The sequence below is a fragment of the Symphodus melops genome, assembly GCF_947650265.1.
Source record: "Symphodus melops genome assembly, chromosome: 13".
Taxonomy (NCBI): Eukaryota; Metazoa; Chordata; class Actinopteri; order Labriformes; family Labridae; genus Symphodus; species Symphodus melops.
Genome location: NC_136703.1, coordinates 11,695,113 through 11,717,255, shown reverse-complemented (window position 1 = coordinate 11,717,255; position 22,143 = coordinate 11,695,113). Strand labels below are relative to the sequence as shown.

General features: G+C 40.0%; 1 protein-coding gene across 1 annotated transcript in view; it reads right to left on the bottom strand.

Annotated features, from left to right (window-relative positions):
• The window catches only part of pex14 (peroxisomal biogenesis factor 14), a 46,036-nt gene extending 24,147 nt beyond the window's left edge, over positions 1-21,889 (bottom strand). Inside the window, exons 1-3 of the mRNA XM_079359898.1 lie at positions 21,607-21,889; positions 20,192-20,242; positions 2,835-2,919 (exon numbers count right to left, since the gene is read on the bottom strand). Of these exons, the coding sequence (XP_079216024.1) occupies positions 2,835-2,919; positions 20,192-20,242; positions 21,607-21,642 (172 nt within the window). The 5' untranslated portion in view covers positions 21,643-21,889. The remainder of the gene's footprint in view (positions 1-2,834; positions 2,920-20,191; positions 20,243-21,606) is intronic.
• Positions 21,890-22,143: the final 254 nt, after the last annotated feature.

The window sequence follows — 22,143 nt, the reverse complement described above, 5'->3', positions numbered from 1 at the left end:
CTGCACTCACTTTGGTAATCTGGGAGCATCAAAGTGATGTCAGTGTAGGGGCCACGGTTAAAGTGACATGCTGAGAGCCGGAAAATGTTGTTGACTTTGCCCTGAGAATTGGATTTTTTTTGGTAATTATGTGTGTAACTGCTAATTGTTTGGGCTAAATGGTGGTGCCAAAACGAGGCTCAACGCTCTTTAGTTGTTACATCTGTTAATTGTAGAGGACGTGGATGGCACAATTCACTAGATGAGTCTGTTGCGCATTAAATCTGATTCAAACACAATAAAATTCACTTGAACTTGGCAGGGAATAAAGTGAGGCGAAATTGCTTCAAGGCTGTAAAACGGCTTAAACACAATTTCCTTTCAACTCCCCCAAAAATGAAAAAGAAAGGTGGCTTAAATCTTGCTTTATATTGCATCTAAGAGACAGAGTTTCAATATTTCATCCAGTTTATTCTACAATGACAGGAGGGGGAGCGCTAGAAATGTTGGACTGCATAATTGCCAATTCACACACTGAAATTGACGGTCGAAGGGAAACAGAAAATCATATTTTTAGATGAATATTGAAATAAAGCACACTATAAGGATGTCGTTGGAAAAAAAAGCAGATCTAACCAGAAAGACATCCTTCAGTGCAGATTAGGGCACAAATGTGATGGGAAATAATATGCACGAGCGAGATTATTGTGTAAAGATTCTGCAACATGCAATCAAAGTGGGCCCTATTTTCCCCTTCATCAGCTGTCCAGCGTAAGTACTGGCAGCAAGAGGAATCCAATTTAAATTCCACTCCACCGGGAGATGGTATTGTTTCATTTTATGTGTGCTTTGACATTTCTGGCTGTTAATATAGAGTAAAATCCAGAAGTATTTACATAAATATGACATTAAACTGTATTAGAAATTAAGACAGACACATTTGCTGTGGTGACTGTGGGAGGAGGAGGATGATTGAGTTTCAAGAGGTTGAAGGGACAATGCATGCTGGGTACAAAAACAGGGGAAATTGTGACTATTGGCCAGTGACAGTGCAAAAAGTCTGCTGGTAGAAATGACAAAGAGGAGTACAAGTGGGCAGGAACATTTTCATGGAGTAAAGTGAAGTGAAACAAGAGAAATACAGCAGACAGACACTGTCCGCTGTTTGTACCAGCACCAAAATGAATCTTTAGACGGTGTTAACATATTATTCTAATCTATTATAAATGTAAAGGAGAAGAAGTCAAAACCACAACGAGAGGCAGCGAAATCCTATCCTATTGAAGTCATTATTAAATAGAAAAGACAAGCTCAGTAAAAGCCACTATAATTGTTTTTTTATCTTACTTTATTCTTCTACCACTCTACTTCGATAAGTTGTTAAATTGACATTAAGTCAGATAATTACAAAGGAAAAAAAGGTTCAAGGAAACTTAAAAAAAAACTTTCCTGACCCAATTTCCCGTAACGTGCAGTAAAGATTTATAGAACTATGACTGAAATCAGCAGAATCAAAGGTGTGAATGCATGAGATGGTCGAGTGTGATTATATCACACACGTCAAGTTATGATTACAGTAAAGTGATTCTCAAACATACTAAGTTCTTCAGGTATCATTGCTCTATATCTTTACCCTCTCCGTCCAGGAGCCCTCCTGCAAATCAAGGGTTTGATCGACACTGGAATCAACTTTTCCAAAATAAATCTGCATGAAAGCATAATGCATATTACATGGACTTTAAGTGCAATAAGAGCAAAACCCCTTTTGAACAGTGGAGCTCCGTGGAGTTTCCAACAAAGGCAGAAAGTCAAATGGTGTAGTATGAGATCATTTGTTATTGACGAGGCTTTATTACATTTGAGGCAACCAACAGATGATTACAAACATGCCTTAGTTGTCAATAATGAGACACAAAGACAAAGACATTTCTAAAGATATCAAGAGTCATTAGAGCCACGTGAGATGTGTGTAGTAGCAGCCGGCAACCATGGATTTGGTTTCAGGTTACCTTCCCCTGTCATGGAGCTTTTAGGCTCACTTTTCACTGTTTGGTTACTCTGATGCTGAAGTCCCCCAGCACTGCACAGACAGAGTCCCCTAAGAACACAACTGTTCCGCAATAATCCACAAAAGTTTATCTGAGGTAAAGTCACACAGTCTCTCTGTACATATTGCCATTGTTCAGTCATTGCCTGACTGGAAGAACTACATAACAGAACACTGGGTATTTCCACCTCCGCACCATATTGAACCGACTTAAATGAGTTCAGAGTAATAAAGCTTTTTGCAAGTTTTATTGCGCAAACAATATTCTGCCATGTGTCAGAAATAATCTCAATGAAATGCAAGGAAGCTGAAGAGCCAGCAAACACTTCCAGCATCGCTGCTTCGAAAACCTCTTCTCTGTGTCATGCTACAAATTTACGATAACAGTTAAATTAAGTAAAAGGGTTAAAATGCTGGAAGGCAATATTGATAATTCCATCGAAAATGCAGAGGGAGTTTGTCAATATTAATTTTCCTGAACCCAAAGGAGCATCCCAACTGGTGTGTCATTTATTCACAGGGCCTGAATCATGCACTCTGAAGCTAAATCGACCTCTGTTAGAACCCCCCAGGGCAAAGAGCTGCATCCAGGACCTTTGACCTGAACAGACCAATCTTAAAAAAAAAAAAAAAAAAAAAAAAAAAAAAGGCAGTCTGACCATCTCTAGCCAACCACATTTTGTAAACAAAACACACAAGGATTATAATGTTAGTACAATTTTCTGACAAATATTTACGCATGCATTGCTTCTTTTCAAGGCTTCCTGTTTTGCATTCATCATGAATCCAAAGCAAATCAAATTCTCACCTTTTTTCTTCAGGAAGGCTTTTCTGGTTGCCAAGGGACTCTGTTGTACTTTTGGGTTCTGTAGAAATTTCACGGCGGTGGTTATCTGGAAGAAACGAATGTGATTTAATCTCTCATAATGAGATCAGATGAGAGCGAGAAGGTCGACAGCAAAGTGAAGCTTTTAACAGTGCATACAACAGTCTAGACCTTCTTTAAGAAAAAGGTTTGTTATAAGTCTAAGAAAAAAAAAAAGAAAAAAAACATTAATGGACTCCATTTAACAGTTGCTTCAAAGCCCCCACACCCAGCTGTGAAGAAGAAGACCACCTGACCACTTTCCAGCTAAATGTGGGGAATGACCAAATCAGCAGTTATAAAATTAGCCCATCAAGAGTGCTGGACAAATGGAGTATGGAGCTTAATTTGCTATTACCTTCTTGAAGACAAACTTCCATTCTTAAGTGCGCAGTGGAAGAAAATCTATACTTAATGCAGAGGTGATCATTTGTATCTAATAACTTGAGAATCCTAGGCTGAAAACTTCTGTAATTCTTCCAGTTAAAAACCTGCCATGATCAAATCACCCGGCTTGAATGTTGTAATGACCTGAAACGTTAATGCACTAGAACGTTAAATAGCATCAGAACATCAGTAGTTTTAAGTGCAGTACAGCGTTCATCGATTCTATTTTGTTTTCCTTCGAGATGCACCTTAATTTTCCAGCCCAGTATGCATTTCCAAGAATTGAGAGGAGAAAAAAAAATATCTTCCTCAAATGGCATTAAAACATAAATTTGAAGTGGGCGCCATGAAGTGGCGCCTTCTAAAATAGATAAATATGTAAGAACACGGAGAAAGGGGAAACACACTAGAGGGGAGGTTTAGATGACTTATTATCGCACCTGTGGTCCCCGTGATTCAATTGTAAAAGTCATCCCTCTAATAGGTTGAAAGGTTTTGATTACTCTTCTTTTCTCTTAGTGTTGAAAGATACAAAGTGATTGAGCGCCCTGCCAGTGGTAATTCGTTTTGGGTAATGCATTGCATATACTATGAACCTGTTTCAATCCAAAAGAATTGCAGTTTAAACTTGTCCGAGGGGAAGGCGTGGCAGGGAAGCTGCATGAAGAGCTTGAGTTTCCTGTGACAGACACACAATACAGTAGAGGATCTCACAGGGTACATTTGGCTTTTTTTTTATAAGAATCTGAAGCAGACACTTGATTTTAAAAAAAAATGCATGAAAAAGGACATTTAGGACTACTATAAAATATATTTAAATCCTAAACGGTGAATTTGATCAAACTGCACCAGATCCATCCCAACAGATCCTTCCACTTTATATTTAGACGCTAAGCAACAGTTTCACTGTGACACTAACATGACCTCGATGTCCTAAGGGTTACACTAGGCTTATGCTCTTTACTGCTTCTCTATTATAATAAGGGCTTGTTGAAGTTAGCCGCACCTTCATTTTGACAAGCAGATTAAAATCATCTGCATGTGAAGCCCAGACTGATGTTCTGAGCCAAAAGGTACAAAATACAGAGAAAATATCCAGTTGATAAAAAGTCAAACTCCTCTTCCTCTTTGTAAACACTTACTGTTCACATAAATAGACAACTTGTGGTAAAGACAACCAGAGCGAGAAAACAAACTAAAATCTAATACACTGATTGCTGTATGAGTGGCGCAGGCCCTTAGAGGGGTTATGATCTAATTGAGGAAGAAAATGCTGAATGCGCAACCTTGTTTACATCCCCATAAAAATTTCAATAGCCTGGCATTGAGAAGAAAATAGTGTAAACGTTAATTGGCACAAGTATGACATCTTAGTAAGGACTAGAGCCATCTCAGCGGCAAACTAATGAGGTAAACGCCCATTTGGTTCAAACCGTAGTGGTAGATCTGCAGGGAGAGGAAAAGTGCACTTCTTAACGGCATGACATAGATGCTTTGCACAAGTTCCAGCCAGACATCTCAATCAATTATAACCACATTGCGCAGGTTTCAGTCTTGTCTTATTATTGACTTATGGATCATCCCAGTTATAGTGTTAGGTAGCACGCGACTGGGCTTTTAGGGGGTTAAGATGGATAACAAGTCAAATATGGGTTGGCAATAAAAAAAAACAGCCAAAATAAAAATGAGGGGCACTTTCCTTCCATCTGGATGTCTAATGAATATCTTTTTTTTTTTTTAGTTCAAGCAACAATTAAGAGTCCTTTGTAAATCTTGAATGGCGCTTTTCTTCTAATGCACCAAAGTGCTCCATGTTAAGAGCAATAATCTTTACAAACCAGATAACCAATGAGGTGTCAGGTAAAGCCGAAAAAGAGAGGAAAACTCAATCAGAGGCAGAGATAACATAACCAACACACTTAAAGAGAGTGAAGTTGATGAACAGACAAGATTACAGATATGTTATTGAGTTTGAATTGGACAAGACTTTGCACAGCGCTCGTCTGAAAAATTACAACTGTGACACCTTAAAATTGTAAGAAATGAGAATCCAATCGAGTTACGTTCGAACCCCATGCTCCGACGCCTGAGGGAACGCATGTAACCATGTGTATATTTTAGCTTCAACTAGTAACAGCTCTTAACTATGATCTACAGTAAGACCTACAGATACTTTGCAGGTAAGTGTTATCGTGTTACAGGATCTGAGCGGTCGGGAAACTTAGACTGTGTAGTTTAAAGGTGAGAGACAAGTCGTCGTACATTCCGATTCTCTTGGCTGGTTTCAGTATTGGATGCAACAGTAACTTACAGTATCTGAAATACACAAACGAGCATCCTTTCAACCACAGAAAAAATGAAAATGAAAATGCCTTACAAGAAAGGATTCAGAATCCTGTTTTCAGTCTTAATAATTCAGGTCAACCAAAACCCCCACATCACTTTTGCTCATAAAACATCTGAATGTCAGAATGCAGTTCTGGCAAATCTTAGCGATGTTTGCTGCATGTTGTTTATCTCTTAGCACTTTTTAAATTCACTTTTCAATGATTACATTAAAAACCGAGATGTCCTTATACTTTTACAAGACAGTATGCTACGACACGTTTTGTTTGCTACATTAAAGACAGAGGCCGTGATGGAACTAGAAGTTGGGTGTAGGGGTGCCATGAAGGGGCTAAAAGGAAATCATTAGCAAGTATAGAATTCAGTCTCAGTGTGAATCAATTCATTCCAAATTGCCCCGGCCTGAACATTTGTAGAGAAGTGCCCCTGATATAATAACAGACTGATAGACATGAACAAAAATTACATTAGCTTAGTCTCAAATTTCTCCACCAAACACACGTTTGAAGGACCAAAAGCCAGAGAAAGTGAGAGACGGCGAAAAATGAAGCTCTATATTAATTTGGTGCTTTCATGGATGATTCGCTATCACAGGGCGGCTGTCTTAAATGACTTAACCCAATACCTTTGTGATACCAGAGCCCCGGCAGAAAAGGAATGAAGTTTTAACGCAATTATTGTGTTTCCTTTCGTCGGCTGACTGCTTGATGTGCCGAAACAGCTTTTTAATCTTTTTAAAAGAGCGGCTTTAAATGCCCTTCTAATTGTGACATCTTTGCCACCTTAATGTGACCTTTAGTGGAGGAAGCAGAGCCTCATGGGAGAGGCAATAGGGAATTATTGACCCAGAGAGACATCAGGAAGTAAGGTGCAGACCCAATCATTTAGCCTAACTGCACATTCACTCAGACATTGAGCTTCAGCAGGCGTGCTTGGAAGAGAACAATAACTGTACAAAACCAACTCTTTGAAATCTCGTTTTTTTTTTTTTTTTTTTTTTACTGAGGCTGCTTTTATCACAAAGTGAGAAAAATGTATTATAAACAACCATCATCCAAACTCAACATTAGCATTCGTAAAATCAAATGAGAAATATTGGTTGAAGCCAGATTTAGACACCAAACTCGAAACCTCCTTTTAAATCCATTAATCCATTGTTGACACTTTTTACTGTAATTAAAAGTCTAACTGCAGCCGGTTTGCTTATTGAGTTGTATTTTCCCTGAGTGTGGTCAGTCTTTATCGAATGATTGCATCTTTTGAAATATAAAGGTCAGAGCCGACATTTCAATAGATGTAGAAAGGGTCATGGAAAACTTCATTGACATTTTGCTTTGCAAAGGTTTAAAAATAACATACAGTGCTGTATCAGTGTCTGTTTTAGAGCCACGGGCAAGGCTACAAACATGACATCAAAAGCACATTATGCAATTTTTGTAAAGGGGGGTTTGGGGTGGACGGAAATCAGGCTTTTTTCAAGACCACTGCATGTACAGATCAAACTTTCCATTCAGCAAAATGTCCCTACATTAGAGCCGTGTGATCGCAAACATGGAAAAGTTGAGTATAGGTAGAGCAGTGTGAAAGACTCGGACAAAATCAAAGCGTGAAAACAAAGCAGACAAATACACCGAGACTGAGTACACCTCTAACTTTCACAAAGGAGAAGAAAAAGGAACACTGCACTGTGGCTTTCCTTTTCTCAGCTTGAGAAACAGCTTTACTGTACGTGTAAGTGTACTACTGAAGCAACAGATTTTATAATAATATACTTCGTATGCATGATGTCGTGTGGGCTTTTTTCACTTCCTTTCTTTGCTCAGTTTACGTCTAAAAAAAACTAAAAACTCAATCAAGGAGAAACGTGTGACTCTTTCAAAATCAGGACATAAAAAAGACGGTTTAGTGCATTATGAGGAATCAGTACTTTATACTTAGCTAATGCTTTAATAAGTGATTTTAGAATACGAGGAAGCAACCAACCCGACTCTTGTAAGAGCCAACGCTTGAGAGTAATGTGGCATCTCGCCATACTAAGCTTGAGAGATACGGTATAAAGCCAAGTCTGACATTTCTTAATGTGGAACAGTCGTGCTGCCTGGGGTTGCCCTTGCTTAACTAGCGAGACAGATGACTGTTTAGATAAGGACATCCCCAGCGGGCCCTACAGAGCCTTGATGACTAAAGAGCAGCGACTCCGCCAGTGACACCTCACTTTCACCCACTTTATACAAAAATACTTATAATGGCCACAAATTCCTTTTAATTCAGGTAAAAGGCCCAAACCGGGAGTCTGAAGCTGCTCTGAGAGATGAGGGTCATCAGAGATTAACCCATGGCACTTTAGCAGTGGGGGGGGGGGGCACAAGGGGAGTCGCAGCGGAGCACAACAAACTACTTAGCCACCACAAAACATTCCAGCCCCTTTCTCAGCTGCAATCCAGTAATGGATACTTCCTCAGCTCCTCGATTGGTCAAAATGTTTTCATACAATAATTTAATTCTGAAACACATTTACAAAGCAGTAGTAATCAATTTTAATTAGTTGATTTTTTTTTTTTCATTCGCATAAAATTTAATGTACTGCCATCGATCTCCTTTGTTCTTTAATGCAGTACCTCTTTCCTGTAATTCGAAGCTTTTCTTTTTCTTTTTTTTTTTTCCCCCTTTGACAGTCAATGATGACATTCTGTGACAAGCGGCTCCATTTGCTTTTTTGTATGACATCAGCTCAACTCAGGACGCAACTTCAGACCAAAGAGACGAACAAAAAAGTGTTTACGTATGTGTTTATAATGTGTAATATTCACTTCTTTTGATGAGACATGGCATTTATTTTAAATATATACAAGTATAAAACTGTGTAGGCAGACTGTCAACTTCCTTCCTGTAAAAAACATTCTGGTTAGTTTATCTTATTAAATAACAGTGTTTACTAAATACTGAGTTTAGGTTCATATTAATAATTTATTTATGTTACATGGATCATTTTTAGTACACAGAATTAGTGGCTGAAAACACGCCTATAAATAAAAGGCTTTTTATATTTTTTTTATAAAAAGTTGTGTTATGAGTGGAGTCCTGAAAAATATTAAAAAAAACTCTTCAAACACTCGTCTATTTGAAGTTCACAACATCTTAAATATACTCATTTTATCTTTGAGATGATTGTATATTTATTTTTAAATGACCATCTTTACTGAGGTTACTAAAAAACTAATTTCACATGTTCAAACATAAAGACTAATCCACAACAAACTATGTTTAAAGTTCTTTTGTGCGTATCAATGGAGTGGAAGTTCGCGGCCGCAGTCTCATGAAACAAAACACAAAGGGCTAGATCCTTAAAAGTGCCACGGCTCTGTGTGTTGTCCTTCACGTAATCAAGGCCCGCAAGCCTTTCACATTCAATTAGATGATTGAGGCAAAACTCATGCGGCACCAGCAGCAAACAACGTGAAGCTTGTGTCCGAGCGACACACCGCAGAAGTTGTGTTGTGGTGTCACAAGAAGAGCTGCCTCCGCCACCAGCAACTTACAGTGACAAGCCTATCCTCCTCTGTTGACTCAAACTGCTCCTCTGACTGAAGCAGCACCCACCCAAAGAAACAACTTCAAGTGAAGCACGGCGTTAGGCAAATAGAGCGCGGAGCTGAAGGATGCAGTGAGTTGTCCGCAGTCTTTCCAAATTAAGCAGCAAAAAATAGAATGGAGGCCGGTGACAATAGACAGGGAGGTGTTCCTTTATTGATCAAATTATTCCTTCTTGGGTACACTGTGCCACCAGATGAGAATGTGCCTATGAAGACAAGCAGACAGATTGTGACATTCCACTGACATTATAATCGCGTGTCAACCCTTCTCCAGTCAATAGGCCGAATGCACTAATCGTGCGTCTTGGATCAGCAATTTCATGGTCTTCAAAAGGGGGCCAGGAATTGGTGGCATGACCCTCCGCACGGGTCGAGACCAGCGTTTCCTCTCGCGAGTGCCACAGAGGGACAGAAGAGAAAGGAGAAGGATGGTGTTATGAGAGAGACGCGTGGAGGCAGAAGCGGAGCCAGGGAAGATTAACATCGCCATCTACTGGTCAGGGGTTGTACGAGAAGGAGTCACAGGGTGGAGGAAAGCCGGACAGTTTACCCTCGCGGCCTGTTTTTTCACTGAGACCTGTCAGAAACATTTAGACACACTTGCCAAGACAATGGGCCACACATCTACAGCAGCAGATAAGTCGGACTGAAATCCCCATCAACCAGGGGGGAGGAAACTTAAGGCAGTGGACCTTCATTTGGAGTTGGAGAAAGAGAGCAGGCAGAGTCTGTTCCTGATCACACTAAGTGACAAAGAAAAATGTTGGCTAATTCTCCTTTTCTGGAGGCTTCCAACTGCCAGTAAGAATTTAACCTCGAGAGCCGGAGAAGCATGAACAGAGTGTGGTGCTGACAGCATCAGAAAACAACACTCATCAGGGTCACAGAAGAAGCAGTACTCTTTCTTCTCGTTTAACCCGACGCCAGAGAGGATGCAAACACGACAGCTCGTCAGATCCAATAAGAACTCTTCATTTCAACCTTTCCGAAGTAGTGAGGCTACACGTGGGAGATTCTATTGGTCATAATGTCATAAAGTGACAAAAGCATGTGTGACATGTCGGTTTATACGTGCCACACCTAAACATAATCCACCTCTTCGGGAGAGTTCACACAGAATTTTCTGGTTTTGCGACATGGTTGTCTGATGCGGATCACAGGCGACTAAACAGCGTCTGCATTTCATTATCTACGGCGAAATGTGCGATCATTTACGTTCCGTCTTCAGATCTCAGATACAGAACTTTTAAAAAGAAAAACAACGTGTCTTTAAGAGGAACTTCTCTGCACCGCACTGGTAGCTGCGCAAGACAGTATTGCTGCGCCTACGAAAGTCATCGCCAATAAGTTATCTTAAGAAACAAAGAACAGTCTTTCCTCGCCTGCGTAATTATGCCTCTATAGATGGGAAGATTTATCTGATCAAAATACCAGAACTAAATAAAAAAAAAAAAAAAAAAAAGGAGTAATCAGACAGGAATGTTGCGAGTCAATCTTGCACAGCACCCATACTATTTGTGACTATGTTAAAGGCAGTGGTCACAGCTAAGGCGTCAACACCCATGTGAACTCTACGTCAACTCACTTGGTGACAGAGAACGGGGGGGGGCATGTTTTACCAGGCTTCTGCAAAAGAAGGAGGGCTGGGAGACGACCCACAGCGAACCATTATAATGTCACACAGGGAAGCGTGTTACAGCAAAGGGGCTGAGTTGGCAAGCAGCTCAGCAGCAGACGCGCACCTGTTCTGACATTTTCTGTCGACCTTGACACAGAAAGCACATGACAATGCTACTCTCTGCATTTCAAAAAGTACAGGCTGTTTGATGAAGCCTCTTAACTTCTCCTTTTTTGTCCCCGTTGATACTTAGACCTACTTTCCAAATGTTAAAGAAGAGGGAGGAAGGGGAAAAAAAAAAACGGACGTCGTCCTAGACGTGAGGCAGGTCTGACACAAGGCGAGTCACGTAGTGGCAGTAAATAACACAGGCAAACAGGGAGTTATAGGGGAGACGACTAAAATATGATACTGGGCCTTATTTGGGGAGAACCAAAGAGGGCTAGCTTCTTCCTTCAGTGCCTCCCTTAAAAGAGAGTAGTTAAATCTATCTGGAAATCTGACAAAAAGGCCTCAGCTTTTTCTTTAATTTATTCCCCTTCTCTTACCTACCTCTCACCCTTGCTTTTGAAGTTTAGGACAGAGTCACAATGCATCCATCCAGCTGCTGTTTTAATCAAAGAGAAAGCAAAGTTCTGCTGCCAGGAGAGCTGCATAGGAAAACAAATGCTATCTTCCTGTTAATCAGTGCATTAACAAGAAGTTGGAGAGTGTTGACGCACATAATAGGGAGGGGAGCCAGTCCAGGTGTTGGATAATTGTCAGTTGTGCCAGTGGCTATGGTTGCTGTTTTTACTATGCCAGCCTCTGTTTCACTGCTGGTCTACACTTGTGCCCCACCTTAATGATAGCTTTTAAAAGTCCTCTTTCTGCTGAACGCTGCATGCAGACACAAAGAAGTCTTGGCAAGCCTTTCTTGACTTCAGTGGACTATATGATGGCGAAGAAGTCCCTGAATCAGCGCCAAGTGAAGGGCAGCGCCATTTTTAAAGGCAACGTAGAACAAAGAAACACTTGAATAAACATAATAAAGTCTTTTCAACACCTCTTAAACGAGTCCATATATCCTCTTTCACGCTAACAATCGCATTTTAGAAACACAGCAAAGTATCTCAAAAAGACAAGTTGCCAGAACAGCAGCTTGTCAGAAATGGTTCAAGGGTTTATTTTTTGCTCGGAGAAGACGACGTCGTTCTGAGAGGAGGTGATGAACTGTAAGTCCAACTCCACCTTGTATTAAAACATCCTTCAAACTTTCAAGTTTACCTCTCTATCACAAATCTAGAGCTAATTACAGTACAACATCTTAACTTAGGGGCTCTCTTTTTTTTTTGCTGGTTTTAAGTTATAATCTATCTCGGTTTCAGTTTTCTGTCACTTTCATTTTAGTCGCCAAGTCGCCTATTGTCTCTTCTCCTTTTTTTTTTTTTTTTTTTTTTTCAGATTCCCAGATAAAGCCACAATCTCGGGGCGCCACACACAGAGAAAACTCTGAAATCCCATTAGCGTTTTGCTTTCATTATTTTTAATCAAACCCACAAAACTGACACATATTAATTAATATCCATTACCAGTTTTTTGCCCCTCTCCGAGAGAAGACGTTGGGGGGAAAAAGAAGCAATTAACTTAACAAAATAATCAGAAAAAATTGTTTCAGAAATCCTTGATAAATGTCATGTGAGGTCCCCGTCTAAATGTAAGAAGTGTAATACATTCTTGCTGTCATATTTCATTAAACTGCTATTACAGTCTTGATAGAACTATTAGTCACTACATTATTAATAACATTAATGTATTTACATTTTTGGTGTACAAGTCCGCTTTCATGCAATAATTTATGAACTCTACTTCAGATACGTTATAATGTTCCCCATCTCGGCTCTTTTGTGTTTATTATTGATTGTGAAAACAGTCAAAATTCAAAGTCATATCCCCCTCTGCCCTCCCCCAACGCCTCTTAATGTATTGGATTGGGCTTTATACATTAAAGGACTGGAATAAAGTGCATTTACATCTGAAGCATAACTTCATAATTTACATTCCAACATTTATTAGAGGTGACAAACGAGCATTTGGTCCACTCGTGCTTTTCCACAATGCAGCACTCATTCAATCCATATAAATTACAGCGGGGCTAGGGAGTGCAAGAGCAAATTATTTTATTATATTTATGCATGTATGACTCTATAGGGGGTAACTAAGACAAACAGGGAATTACTTGATTAGGCCAACTGTGGTTAACAAAGAAAGAAATATGAGACTGAGGGATTGGCCAATCAAATTTCAGGATTATTCAAACGTTGGCCCAAATTCAAACATCTCTAACACGTACCCATGATGGTGTAAAACCTTTAAAATGTGCACGCCTGGTGTTTCTATTAAGTGAGTAAATTGCTGATTTTAGCTTCAGAGTATGGAGCTATTTTTAGAGCAGCGCTTCTGAGAGGTAGCTTATTTTCAAACTAATATTATTCAATTAAAGGAAACTTGCCTAAAAGGCAGTATTACATTACATAATTAGACAGGGCAGCGTTTTCAGAAGTGTAGTTACAAATGCGCTGAGGGGATCCCAGCATTTGAACAAATATCTAGCGCTGTAGGGGAGCTTGCCGACAAATTAACAGCTAATAACTTACTGGGAAGGCAGATAAAAAGAGAAAAAAATGTTCCCCAAAGTGTCAATTACAAATAATTTTCCCTCTGATTTCCATGAAAGCATGCTTGAAAGCATGGCGTGTTAAAAGGCGGTTGAATAGTGTGGAGTGTTGTTCGTTTAATGCTTTTTTATTTGATTATTTTTTTTTTTTTTACATACTGGAAAGATTCAGAGGCAAAAACTAGTTGGCATCGGCACAGCAGTGAGATTGTTAAGGATAGCTCTGAAAGGGCGAGCATATGGCCCCCTTGGGAGAGCACTTGCTGGTCAGCAGAGAGAAGAGAGACAGACTGACGGCTGCGGAGACAGGGGAAATGGATTCAATCAAATTCATGTTCATTAAAATCAGAGGACATCAGAAAAAAACGAGGAAGATGCTGACAAATCAAAGGGTTTCAGTACCTGAATTACCATAGTCATTTACTTATTAAGGCCAGGATGCTTCCTGTCAATCAAGAGCCATCACATTCTCCATTTGCGGCGGAAAGCTCGCGTAATTGCTTCTCATACTAATCAACACAACTTGTGTAATTATGCCTTGAAAGTGACATTGGAGGCTGAGAGCGATGTAAGCAGTCTTGACAGCGGAGACATCTCAGATTCATCGGGAGATTTCCAGCCTCGCTGCGAGGAGACAAGCCACGCTCAGACCAAGTTACTCAGTCGAGCAGTTTACAACCATAAACACAAAGAAAAGATGATAAATCAAGCTGAAGTAATTACAAAGCAGAATAGAGTATAAAGGAAGCTCGGCTCAATAAGGCCACTTTCCCAAGTATATTGAGGCAAAATGACTACACTGTAATTAAACGGGTGTCGTATTTCTGTCATTTCTTAAGTAAACATATTATGACAGTTCACTAAATTGTGGGAGAATAGGAAATTACAGCTCTGTTACCATGCTGTTTACATTAATATACTTGCTGAGACGAAAAAACCCTACGAATAAAGTCCTAAGTATTCATTAAAGTTTATTGAATTCGGCTTAATCATAGACTTTACATGTGTCTCCAAAATGAACTTTGCGTTAAACTAGCTTCAACATTCCTCCGAGCATTGGAAAAATATCAAAACCATATTCCCAGGCTGCATCTGTCACAAGTCACACTGCGGCCCAGTCAGGAAGGTCACAGCGAGGTCAGATCGCTGCAACAAATCAAGAGCCACGGAGTCATGAAATGAAACTATCTACATAAAATATGTGTACTATTGACATGTACAGACAAAAGCTTCTTCTTCCTCTTAAGACGCATTTATGTACAGTAAAGGGAATAAAAGGTTTTCCAGTGCTCTCTCTTCAAAATCCAAAATTAAAATGCTATTGTCATGGCGGATCTGGTCCGGCTCAGCACATGACAGAGAAACCACAAAATAAATAAAACGTATAAAATGGGTTGCACTCATCTGTGCTCATCATTTTCAAAGCGGTGGGAGGAACCATCAGAAGAGAAGAAGAAGAAGAAGAAGAAGAAGAAGAAGAAAAAAAAAAGTCACCAACATCAAAAAGAAGTCGACTGATAATTCTGGCATACCATGAGGGGAGTAAGAGTAATGATTTCATCTGTGAACAGAAACAAGGATGAGAGATTTATGGCTTGTGAAAAAAAAAAAAAAAAAGTTCAAACGACACAAAAACCAAAAATCTCTGTCTGTGTCATTCCTCACTCATGACCTCCAAACGTCAACACATGTTGAAGACAAAGTCATGAAATGCTCTTTTGTGGCCAAATATGAGCCAAAACGAGTGCATTTACTGACATAGAAAACGGAGGCTTTTACAGGAAAAGTTTGTGTGATTCATCCGCTGCGTTCAACTCTAATGAGTCAAAAAGTGTGACCTGCACTTAAACAAGAAGTCACAGCCAGAAGCTGTAAACTCATTTTCCCCATCTGAGCCAGCAACGTCGGCAGGACCTGGAAGATGTGCTCCGAGCATGCACGATAAATCTGACGTGAAATCATAATCATAAAAGCAATTAGCTGACCCTGCGCCACTCGTCCTTGGACATGACAGTGAGAATTCATACAGAGTCCTCTAAGGAGGCTGGCTGCAGGGTTGGGCGAGGAGGGGAAAAAGTGCAACACAGCAACAATAAAATGGAGGGCCCTTCCTGTATCATTAACCAACGAAACAAACAGCGCATGATGCACAATGAGTGTTGTGTTGAGAAAATAGAGAGTAGAGCTTTTATTCTTTTTATTGAGAAAACTTCCCTGTGACCACAGATAGAGTGGTGTTAAAAGTCACCATATGAACCTAAACAAACTGAATACACTGAATTAATGCAAGTCATTTTCATAGCCTACATAACAGTGCCATCAGCCCAAAGTTAGAAACACAATGTCAGAAAACATGCAGAAAGAAGTTGTGACTTCTGTGAAGTTCAAATAGAGAAATACGAAGACATATGGTTCCTTTGTTTTGTGCTCCCATCGAGCATGTAGCAGGTTTACAGTAAATGTGACAGAATCTAAATCTATTGACTGGGAGATGGCAGGTGATCAGATTGATTTGATTTTTCTCTTTCAAGGAACGTGTTACAATCTGAGAAACTCTCCCTCGCACACACACACACACACACGCACGCACACACGCACACACACACACACTTTCATCACCATCACTTCCCACTCAGTAATTACAGCGAGGCCGAACTAGTGGCTGCCACCTAGTGACCGTCTTCTCCAATAATCATGAAATATCTCTATGGCTCACGCCCCCACTCGGACCATAACTCTCCTTTACTGCAGACAGCTCCAATAAAGGATTACAATTACAATTAAAGTAATGAGCAAAGAGGAAAAAAAAGGAAAATCTCACAGAAGGTTCCCTTGACTAACTAAATGGTAGCCCAGTTTCTTGACAGGATGGAGTAACCATACCAGACTCATTACTGGCTCCCATTTCCTATTCTGCCCCAATAATTAATTTGGAGCATGTTGAAAACTGGAGTCCTCCAAAATTAAAGTAATGGGTTTAAAAGTGATAAATGTGAAATGAATTGAAATAGGAATTATCAAATAACATTAACTTCTTGTTACTTTTGCTTTATGGTGGTGTAAATGTTCAACAGTTCAAATCACTTCAAATGGGATTGTTTCACTTTTAAACAGAACAAGTTATTTACACGAGTAGAGATGAACATTTACACCAAAAAAAGAAAAATTCTCAAACACGTGTCCCACACAGAAATTCATTTAAGAAATGAAAAAAAAAAAAGGCGGGGGGTGAACCCGGGAGTAACCTCTGACTTCCTGGTTTCACCACTGTGATACACCCACACACAAGTGATGATGAGAAAAAAAAGAAAAAAAAAATCTCTTTTCAAAGCAAACATATGAGGAGCATCTGTCTGGCTGCCTCATGGCTCAGCAGAGGAACAGGCAGGATAGGGAGAGGTTAAATGAGGAGAAAAAGAACAAAAGAATGGTACCAGTCAGTCAGTGGTGCCTTCATGATGCCGATGGACCGACGTCCAACCTGCCAGGTCCCCGAATTCTCCTACACTTAACACGCTGTTCCCTTTCTCTCCCCCCCCCCTCTATAGGTGTGATGGCTATTGCAGAGGGGCTACGGAAATTTGGAGACTGCTGAGCCAAAACAGATCACTTCAAAGTGGCTTATTTAACGCTTGCTAAATTTTTCATCACAGTCGCTTAATATCCTGGGGAAGCGGCGCTTTTGAAGTTGCTGTGAGACCGGGGATGTTCTTCTTACAATTCTTTTTCCCCCTCCCATTACCACCCTCCCTCCGCTGCGCTAAAACCCACAAGCCTAAACACATACGCACTCAGTTAACTCAACATTTACACACACACACACACACACACACACACACACACACACACACACACACACACACACACACACACACACACACACACACACACACACACACACACACACACACACACACACACACACACACACACACACACACACACACACACACACACACACGTGTGAGCGCGATACAGTTGTGCACACTCTTGCACACGCACAACACACTTGCATCCCCACACACGTGCGCGCTGTTGTTCATTTCAGGTTGGATGTTTCAGCTGGCAGAGATCGAAGGACAGGCTTAATAATTGAAAAAAAACTTGGAAAAAAATTTGAAGACTTTACCTTGGATTTTGTTTTCAATTATGAAAGTCATTTTTCAATACTGCCTAAAATGTACAAGACGCATATTTAGCAAAAAAGTATAAAGAAAAGTGATTGTGAAAAAAATGTTGTTTCAGCCTTGCTTTCTATATCTATGAGACACTTTGTTAAAGAGCTTAAGAGGATATCACTAAAAACTTTTCTGATAAGGATAAAAAAAAAAAAAAACATTTAATTTGGAACAATATCTTTCCTAATGCCACAATCTGTTCCACACTATTATATCGATGTAAATCTGCTCTGAGATCTGCTCCTGTAACATGTGCACAAAGGGTCTTGTACACTTGTAAGTGTTGTTTTGATATGTTTGGGTGCACCCGAAATAATTGAGGACAGATTGATTTGAGGAGACGAGGGGTGAGCGCAGGGTGTCACTGCAGGAGGAGAGCACAAAGACTGGAGAGACACGAGGAGGTGAAGGGGGAGGAGGGGGGGGGGGGGGGGGGGGGGGTGTTGAGAGCAAGCAAAGATCAGTGCCAGCGGCAACAGCAGCCACGGGCAGTGACTGGTATACCAGTCATCTGTGGTGGAACACACACTCCACTGTCTCACCCTCACCCGCTCTGTCTCCCTCTGTCTCTCCCTCTGCAGGTCTAGACCAGCCCCTCTGGCCCTGTTTGGGGGGTAGAGGCTGTGGCATTGGCCCTTGAGTCAGGCCCTCTTGCCACAGAGGAGGACCATGCCACGCCGTGTGCCAGGGCCTGCTGATCTGGGCGAGGTGAGTCAGAACCTGTTAACATGACTGGTGTCCCCAGTCTGACACACTGGCTGGTCTGACATGCACATGTGCACATAAATGTTATACAAACGTGTGAGCTCAGGCTCTCTCTCTCTCTCTCTCTCTCTCTCTACCCTCTAAACCCTGCCAGCACTCCCTTTCCTCTCATCCAGATAAAATCCTTTCAGACACAAATTTCAATTATTCACCTCATCCAAATAATGCCATGTGACAAGAATTATCCCTACTGTAATAATCCACTTAACTGGGAAAGAGCAGCTCATCAAAAAGAGAAAGGAGAAAAAGGGGACTAGAAGTGATGGTGGTGGTGGTGGTGGTGGTGGGGGAGACTTGTCAACCAGTCTCGAATCAGGACCCTCATAACAAGAATTTCTTCCCTTTTTAAGGAGGCAGTCTCGAAGCGCACTGGGATGATGAAATTGAAGTAAATTGAAAGAAAGCCTGGGAGAATGCTCCCACAATCAATAACCCCAGAATTAAATTAGCCTTGGCATGAAGGGATGATGGGGGGAGGATGAAGAGTGAATGGTGGTGAATGACATTGAGACATGTAGGCTGAACAATGCAGCACAGCTCCAACCTGGATGTGTTGTCCATACAAGGACAGTGAATGTACCTGTGATGTATTCCATCCCACTTAGCGAAGAGAAGGTCCCGTCTATGATCGTTGTCATCACCTGAACGGACTTATCTTCCAAAAATGTTTTCGCACATTACTAAGTTGTTTAGTGTCACTTTATGTTTTTAGATAAGCACATATTTACAGTATGGACAACTTCATACGGGCTTTCACTCATATGACGGGCCAGCTAAAAAAAGAAAACGTTTTTGAAGTTTATTTCGGAGCTGTTTTTCCTCAGTAACCATAGAAACCCTCATAAATAGGTTGGTTTCTTTGTGTTTTAGTGTGTGCTGGTAGGATTTGCAAAACCTGGCTTTGATGTCGTCTATGGGCATCTCTTTCACCCAATAAATGAACAATATTAAAGCTCAATGGGGGTTTAAATGAGTCCAGTTAACAAGTCACTTACTGACCCTGCAGCAGCTCATTTACTTACAGCCCCGACAAGTTGCAAGATAATGCAGATTTCTAAAGAAGTTTCTGATTTTGTCAATTGTCCTGACTTTATTTTCAAAATGTCAATAGAAAAAAGTGATTTTGAATAAAGCACAGGTGCGGCACACTTGATATTCTAAGTTGGCTGTGATTGGTTGATGACAGGAATACAGTATGTGAAGTTGATTATGGACCAATAATTTTTGCAATATTTTGTCACACTCTGTAGTTCAATTTCATTCACACAATTAATTTCTTCTAGAAGTGTCTCATGACTATTGGCAAACCAATTCAAATTTGACTAGCTGGACTGAAAAACACACTGTGCTACACTGCTGTCTGTACAAGTATGTGGGGAAAGTCAGAACCTAAAGAGACAGAAACCCTGAAACCATTGTGACAGAAATAAAGCTTTCAACAATATTTGTAAAGGTACTAGCTCCAATTTTGATGTTTTTTAAACTTTATCTTGCAGGAAAATGTGTGATATCTTAATGGTTTAGGAAATGAAGTGTATTGATGACAAATAAAAGAAAGACAAAGCTGAATGTCTTAAAGGCTCCTCGTCATACACGGTATGTGTCAAAGCAGCTGATTTCATTGCTTATCACAGAATCAGAGCAACAACAAAAAAAGACCAGTGACATCGGCTGCGTAAAACTGTATCTGCTGCTTTGTTCATTAAATCAGACAACTTATTTGTAAACTAAAATAAAATAAAAAGATGAATTCTTACCAGCGCTTCTCTCGGAGCAGCTGTTGGAGCATCTCCAGGTGGAAGGACAGGCTGAGGAGATAAACAAACACTTGTATAAGAGTGCCATCTAGTGGAAGACTAAGGCTATGTTCATTGAATACAGTCATGTAATAACACATCCTTTAATAAAGAGTAGTTCAGAAAATAGTACAGAATTGTCTTGATACTTGTGAAGGGGCTTTTAGCCGGAAAAAATATCGAAATCTAAATAGAACGTTTATCAAACATAATTAGAAGGCCACTGATGCACCATGGAGTTTTGGCGTACACAGGCAAAGAATGCAATTATACGTGCAAAAGATTTGCGTTTCTCGTGGTTTATTTCTTTAAAGCAAGCAAGCAAAAAAGAAATTAATATATAGGCCCACCCAGGTGTATGATGGTCCTATACCTGCCTCTTATAATTTCAGGAGTTAGTCTGTAGCCAAAATATCTAACAAACAAAACTAACTGTGCAAACCAGAATGTAGTAAAAAATAATAATAATTAGCAAAAGAAAATATCGCAAATATATTCCAAACTAAAGAAAGAAAACATTTCGAATAACTCAATAAACACCACCACCCCAATATAAGTCAACTAAACTCAATTCAAACAACACAAATAGCTCCTACAGCATGTCAACATTACAGTCTAACCACAGTCTAACACCTGAATATATATCAGGTCTTCATTAGTCAATTATTCACTTGTCGCAATAGGTAGGTAATAATAATAATAATAATAATAATAATAATAATAATAATAATAATAATAATAGGTGAAGTATTTTGTCACTGTTACTCAATAATAGATCTGTATTTTCATTTCTCTGATGGTTAAACAAGATGTCCCTTAAGAAAGATTGAGTTTGAAACTCTGCAGATGTAACTCTGGTTTGCACAAAGTACTATATGTTTGCTTCGTAAATATGGCAGAGAGGTGTATAAACATGTCTATCAGGCAACTTTCCTTAAAGCTTATTTTCCACTTTCTGAATGACCAATACTCTTCAAGGCACTAACAACAGGCAGTATTCCGTTCAGCTAACCATGACCTTTGTACACAATATTTATTTTTAATTCTGCACACAACTGAACAGAAAATAATTAAAGGGCGTACATCTTGTCGAGGTAAATACCTAACGTTTAGAAACTAGGTTGGCAACATGTGGCAAAAGACGAGAGTTTCAGATGGGTGTTTCGTGCCCGCTCGTGGACTCGATCATGTCTGGAACAACTTTTGAAACGTTGCAGGAGCTAGCATGCTAACTAGCAAGCATGCTAACCTTTGCTCGCCAAGCAGTCAGAAAGGTATCAAATGAAACTTCGCTGATCAAAATATTCACACACAAGATAACTCCACGTGTGTATCGGAAATGAAGATCGTAATGTTTTAAAGGTATCAATATAGACCTGAGTTGGTGGATTAGGTTGTTCGGTGGATGCCATCGTCCCTCCTACTTGTTTGCTTGCAGGTTGCTCGAGTCTATCACACTCGATTGGTTTTCCTTTACGCTATAAGTTACAGTTTTACTCATGTAACGAAGTTCACTTCAAATGTCCAAGACATTTAAAGAAGCCAGGAGCCATGCCTCAAGATGTGTTTCGTGTTCTGTGATGTTGTGGTTCAGTAAAAGAGAAAACGAAGGCAACAATTCAGCTGTTCCTGTTTGTTTGATGATCAGGCATCTCGTCTGATTACTCCAAGACAATCCTAACAAAGTCAGAATGGCTGATAAGGTCCCTACATAAAAACAATAAGCTAAGTAACTGCAGTAACAGTTTGCCTACATAATGTTAGTTTTTGGAAAATGATTCATTTGTGTTCCTTGAGAAAACAAAAAGCTTGAGAAAATGAGATTATTAACTGAAAGCAATCTATGCACACATTTTAGCAAATGTGCAAAATATATAAAGTCCTGAAATAGGTTTGACTTAAAAAAAAAACTG